The 6925-nt window shown below is 44.9% G+C and overlaps 1 protein-coding gene across 7 annotated transcripts in view; it reads right to left on the reverse strand.

Annotated features, from left to right (window-relative positions):
* Positions 1-6925, reverse strand: part of anks1b (ankyrin repeat and sterile alpha motif domain containing 1B) — a 145832-nt gene that overhangs the window by 14416 nt on the left and 124491 nt on the right. For all 7 annotated transcript variants that reach the window (XM_068586467.1, XM_068586464.1, XM_068586463.1 and 4 more), the window contains one exon: positions 691-798. In XM_068586467.1, the coding sequence (XP_068442568.1) occupies positions 691-798 (108 nt within the window). The remainder of the gene's footprint in view (positions 1-690; positions 799-6925) is intronic.

Raw genomic sequence — 6925 nt, forward strand, 5'->3', positions numbered from 1 at the left:
GTCACGCACGGTCGAAGCTTCAGCTCCTCTTCAATTACCAGCCAGTTTGCCGCTCTTTTTCTGAATGAAATGGCATTGAATCAATAAAGAATCGAGCTGAGATGCCAAACATTTGCTTTTTCTAGCTTCTGAAATGTGCAAGATTGGCATTTATTCTCACTTTGATTCTGACATTTTATTGACTAAACAAACATGGAAAAAGAAGATTTTTTGAAATCCACTTTTTGAAAAAAAAATTCTCTTTGGAGAAGTTTCGACACGAAGTTAAAGCGGATCAAAGGATCCGAATCGACCCGAGACGACACGTTCGGCGACGACACGTTCGGCGACGACACGTTCGGCGTCGCCTCCAAAGCGAAAGCCTCCCCACCGGCTCGACATCACAAAGAGCCAGAGACTATCATAAGGACGTTAAAGCGTGGCCCCCGATGGGAGAAGAAAAACCAGTTCCCTGTGATTAGCATCCAGGACCAGCCGGCAGGAAGGGAAACATGCAGCGGGTCGGCCATTTTGTGCCCGGCGGATAGATTTGGGTAATCAGCCGAGTGGTAAGAGAAGGCTGCAGCTCCCCCACTGCCCTCTGGGAAGGAATTAGTGCTTTCTCCCTCCGTCGGATGAATTCATAATCCACGTTGAGTTAGATATTGCAAAAAATAAAAAGGGTTTTCACGGTGAAACACTGAGGCTCACCCTGAGGGAGACGGCCCGCGGAGGTTTCTGTGGGGTGTCTTCGTGTAGCCGGTCCCCCAACGAGGCGAGGATCCGCTTCCTGTGTCCGATGAGATTGATCTTCAACACCTGAACGGACACACAGATATCACACGTTCATGTTACATCACGAGCAGTTTGTGCACAGAAACCCTTCGTGAAGGTGGCAGTAAAACTGATGATTCATCCTTTTTTAAAGCTAGCTTTTGAAATGTGAGCTTGGTGTTGTTGAGTTGGACAAAAACAAGCTGCGTGTGAGCTTTATGAAGAATGATTGATCAAATAATCAAACAAAAGCTTTAGTTGATTTGTATGTTCACTGCAAGAAATGCCGGGTGGCTCGTTCTCTCGAGTGTGCAGTGTTTCAGTGCCGCAGTTTTGTTGGATTGTTTTGTTCTGACTACATGTGACTGGATCTTGTAGATGGACTACATGCATTGTCCGTTAAAGACGCAGCATCCTGTCACGCGTGAATTTATGGTATCATAACACACAGAAGGCTCAGGTAGGAAATGCATGGTCCGACACTGATATATATATATATATTTTCATATTGTTGCTGGCAAAAAAAATGCCGGCTCACTCACATTAGCATAATTTAAATCAGCTTTTAGAGAGAGCGAGAGTTCAAGGGTTTCCAAAATGCATAATACCAAGATCAAATCAGCTAAAAAAAAAAGAACAGAAAACAACAACCGATTTCCTTCATCAGGAGCCTGTAATGGAGGATAATTCATAAAAAAACAGCACTCAGGAGAACGTAATGACATTAAATGCCCCCGAGCAGAAGCATACATCATTATTATTATAATCCATTTTACATAAGTCAAACGGCTTCGACGGTTGTGTTCAATGCTGCTACACAAACCAGATGATGGTGTGTGCACCTTGAAGTACAACACACAGAGTGTGAAGTATCCTGAATGAGACACACACACACACACACACACTGATTCAATTAATTAAAGGTCCTATTTTGCGACAATGTTCTTTTCTTTTAGTCAAATTAATTAGAAATTAATAAACAAAGAGGAAAATTATCAGACTTAATTTAAAATATAAACTTTGGACTTCAACACACACACAAACACACACACACACACACACACACACACACACACACACACCAGGCTCTTTATTCTGAGTCTTTATACCGATAGCCGTGAACGCGACAATATCAGATTGAAGCAAATTTAAAAAAGTCTATTGGTTTTCATCAGGCGCTTGTTGGAAAGGCACAAAAAGAGACAAAACACACATGCACGCGCGCACACACAGACACACACGCACGCACTTGGGAGTGCAATGAAAGCCTTCATTCTTCCTCTGGTCACCAGGCGTCCGCTGCCTCTGCCAGTTTCTGTGTTTTCTAAAGAGACGAGCTGGAACACGGCGGCTTTCTGCACAGCCGTTGTTTAGCACTGTCCACACCTTCTGGCTCCAACACACACCTCCGTACGCAACACACACACACCTCCATACGCAACACACACACCTCCGTACGCAACACACACTCACACACCTCAGGACGCAACACACTGCTGGCTTCATGGGGCCGGCCTCTGGAGGTCTTCCAATAAAGAGATATATACGAGAGTGAGAGAATGTGTGTGTGTGTGTGTGTGTGTGCGTCTTCGGGGGCCAAAAGGTGGTGATGAGCCTCGGTGTGAGCGTAATGATTCTCCCAGCAGTCAGCGCAACACACCAACACACACACACTGCATCATCTCATGCACCAGTTATTGCTCTACATCAGCGAGAGAGACGCACAAATACAAACTGACAACGACAACACTGGATGCACATACTGTAGTTGATTGTGTGCATGTGTGTGTGTGTGCATGAACACTAAACACACAAACACACATGAATAACCCAAAAGCCAACCGGTAATGAATAGTGTATGTATGCAAAGTGCAATAAAGTGATTTATAATGCATCGAGCGAGCTGCAAAAATGCTAAACCTTTGCTCTGGTTTTCTTCTCTTTGCAGGATTTATGAATTAAATTAGATATTGTACAGTAAATCAGGAGAAAGGGGATTAATACCAGAGGTAGCAACCAGCTGCAGACACTAAGGGGTTAAACGACATCCTACGCTGTTCTTCTCCGCGTGGAAATAATGTATTTTAATTGTTAAAATTAGAAGGATCAAAGGGAAGCAGAGAGGAGAGCTGGGACTAGCGGGTAGTGGAGCTAATTGGTGTGTAATGGCCGCCCCGCGCTCCCTCCAACGGTTTTTATTCACTCATCTTTCCCCTCCCTCTCTCCTTCCCTCTCCCTCTCTCTCTCTCCCTCTCTCTGTCTCTCAGTGCTAAAGATGACATTGACTCGCTGAATTTGGTGCATTAAGATCATGTGATTTTGTCCTTTAAGAGCTCACTTCCAATGCAGTTTGTTTAAAAAAAACATGATGTTAGAACGTGTTGCATCGCACCAGCAGTACAAAAGAAAATGACAATATTTAATCATTATTGGCGACATTATTGGACACTTTTGTCTCATTGTCGGGCGTTTAGCTTTTACACGGTTTCCAGCAGATCTGCTGCAGCTTTTCTTTGACTTTTGTGTGAAAATATCTTTAGTTTTTTGATGAAAAATAGCCAATTAGCGTTGTGACTGACGTCTAGTTATCCAATAATTGGCCTTTTGTGATCTACAAGAGGTAAATACAAGTTGTTTATTGTTTTCTATACTTTGATTAAATGTCATAGTGTAAAACAACGTTGTGTTGCTAATCGCGATTAGCACAATACGGTTAGCTTTGCTTTACACCGTTAGCTCTGCATGTTAGGATAAGCTATTGAATTAGCATCCGGGCTCGGTGCTTAGCTAATCATTTGATGATGTCACTATATGTAAATTTAAAGATATAGTGACGCACAGTTTGACTTTTTATTAATCTCAATGATGAAGGCATTTACTGAGACGATAATCTGCAGCTGAATCTGTTATGACGTTATTCCTTGAAGGTGGAGCGAGTCCCTGCTCGTTAAGCTAGCGCCGCTAGCCGCCATGTTGAGAGCTGCGTGGAGGCAATCCCTCAATGGTAGAAAAACTAGATGACTTCATTTGACCCGCGGTGAGAAGATTTGAAGACTTTTAGCTAAACTAGAAAGCATAAAATGACCCGGTGATGGTTTCCTCTCCTCCTCTCCTCCCCTCCTTCACTACTCTCCTCGCCTCCTCCCTCTGATGTAGTAAAGGTTATGAAATATTCATTCTCTCGCTGCTGCGTCTTCCCGTCTGTCTCCTGAGGGCCGAGCGTGACACCAGTCCTCACACACACACACACACACACACACACACACACACACACACACACACACACACACACACACACACTCCAAAGGGATAGGACAGAAATGGCCCGGCATGGTACGCATCCATCCGTGTGTGTGTGTGTGTGTGTGTGTGTGTGTGTGTTACACTTGGTCTTACGCAACAGCTTCTACTTCAACACAACAGTAGAAACCTCAACCTCCGCCTGAAGTTCAACTGTCACCATGGCAACAAAGAGCCGCCGCTGCAGCAGTCACCCACACACACACACACACACACACACACACACACACACACACACACACACATGCACTCATTCCAAAAAAAGAAAGTAAAATATATATACACACACATGTGTGTACTCTCTCTCTCTCTCTCTCACACACACACACACACACACACACACACACACACACACACACACACACACACACACACACACACACTCCTCCTCTCTCTCTGCATTGTAACAAAGTGGTTTACTTATTAAGTGATTTGGGACTTTTTGTCTCCACTATCTGGCTGCGATGTTTGCGTAGTGTGTGTGTGTGTGTGTGTGTGTGTGTGTGTGTGTGTGTGTGTGAGTGTGTGTCGATCAATGCACTAATCCTGTTAACAGCCCCCTGAGCCCGGATTGAACGGGCTTCATCGGCGCATTAGCCGCCACACATGCGGCTTTGCTGTGCCGAGTCTCTGCGGCCGGCTGTCACTCCAACAACAACAACAACAACAACAACAACAACAACAAACAAAAGGGAGGCGTTGCTCGCAACTTGTTTTTGCGTCTGCATGTCAACTGTTCAGAGGACGCTGAACCTCACTGAAGAAGGTTCAAATGCAGAGAAAGAGGATTTAATAAAGAACGCAGTGACTCTTTCAAAGCAAAATGACGACAACAGACACCACAAAAAAATACATGTTTCCTGCAAAGAAAGCCGTGCAGCAATAAAGGCGTGTAAGTGGTCGACAACCAGCTCCCTCCATCGGGAACGCCGGAGACAAAAAAGCCTTTTTCGGAAGCTGGTCGGCTCAGTGGAGCGCGAGACGCCCGGCGAGGGGAAGCAAACAGTCCAGCCAGTGTCCGTGCTCAAGCTAGCACGCCGTTTTAATGATGGAGGAGGAAGAGGAGGAAGAGGAGGAGGAGAATGAAAGCGCTTTCATCCGTCCGTCCGCTCCGGTTTAATCGGCATCGACTCGCCCGAATATCCCTTTCACCGCCTTCTCCTTCTCCCATACTCTGAATCCCTCGACCTCAAATTACCTCTCATCATCATCATCATCATCATCATCACCATCATCATCATCGGCCCTCGCCTCGCCCACTTCGTCCCTTCTGTCGCTTCCCTACATCCAGATGAAACCAGCAGGAGGCTTTAAAGAGATATCAAAGCGGTTAAAAGTGATATAATACACTGTATATACACAATATCTTGTGAGATTACATGTAGACGTGTAAAAAAAAGTTATATTTCAGTTTTTTTGTTGGGGAAAAATAGTTTTTATGGATACCAAAGTGGCGGGGAAGGTGCAGGTGTTTTCCTTACAGGTGATTTAGTGCCATTGGTGGATTCAGTAGGTTGTTATCTGTCTAGAAAGGTGCGCTAACCGCGTGTAGCATCAAGCTAACGCTACGAAATGTGATATTTTCCACAACGCGGGGAGCTCTATCTGAGTCGATCCTGTTCATCCTCGTGGTTTATGCTCATACTTATGTTTAAACCATGAAACATGTACCGACCCAAAGGTTTTCTGGTTACTTAGAGATAATAAAACAATATGTCTGGGATTCATTTATGGTGCTAAAGAACAGCAGAACGCATGAGGAGCGCTCATAAAGGAGCATTCCCACCTCCAGTGGGCGAGAGGTGTTGAAAACGCTTCTTCTGCTCGGCAACTGCGCCTGATTGGTCCATCTTTGTCTCCTAGCTTCCTTTGTGTGTGCGTGTGTGTGTGTGTGTGTGTGTGAGCGACCACCAGACGAAGAGGTCGTGACCTCTGTGATATCAGCGACCCCCCGCGGGCGCCGTCTGATGATGACGGAGCGGTCATGGAGGGTTTCACCCCTTTAAAGATCGCTCCATTGATTCTTTTCAGAGGGTCAGGATGCTCAGCGCCGGCCGATCAAACGGGAATATTGATCGCCAATCAGCGCCGAGTGTGTCTCGGGCTTCGAGGTTGAACAACGCGTGTGGACTTGGAGGACAGAAAGACTCTCGGGGGTTTATTTGGATTAAATATAACACTTATATGCAAAGATTTTAAGAGGGATTAGTAGCATCTTCCAGATTACATGATTGTCAGTGTAGAGAAGACTTTAAACAGCATAATGACTGTAATATTGGGGATTAGAGCCTGTTTTTTTTAAAGGATTAAGATTTAAAAGTGGCGTTTCTGGAGAATTCAGTGCTGGTTTATTTGTAATTTCTACTTGAATGAAACCAATGGAGTCTGGAGTTGTGGGTTCCCATCCCAACATGCTGTTTTTCTGAATTGTGTGATGTTTATACAGCGGAGAAAAACTACAACACAACGTTTTTTAACCCCGCACAACTGACAAGTATGTCACACACTGTAAATATAGACAGTAAATATGGAAATTATTACGATGTTACCTCCTTCAGCAACAGATAGTGAGTTATATTTCAATTAAAATGGTCAAGATTGATCAGTAACAGGAGATAGTAGTGTGTGTGGCTGCTGCTGCATGGTGCAGCCTGAAGAGTGTTGATGCTGAGGAGACGAGCTCCAGCAGCCTCCATCAGCGTAATTACTGCTCTACAGTCACATGAAGTGGCTTCTAGCAGAAAAATGATAATTTGTGAACAAACAGGAGCTGATAATCACGTCTGGAGCCGCGGCGCTTCATGCCGGCGCTTGAACGAGGAATGAAAGGAAACAGCCTGCCGCCTGCGATCAAGAGGCTTCTGTGATGGAA

The sequence above is a fragment of the Clinocottus analis genome, unplaced genomic scaffold, assembly GCF_023055335.1.
Source record: "Clinocottus analis isolate CAN_PGR_092001 unplaced genomic scaffold, fCliAna1.0.p SCAF_20, whole genome shotgun sequence".
Taxonomy (NCBI): Eukaryota; Metazoa; Chordata; class Actinopteri; order Perciformes; family Cottidae; genus Clinocottus; species Clinocottus analis.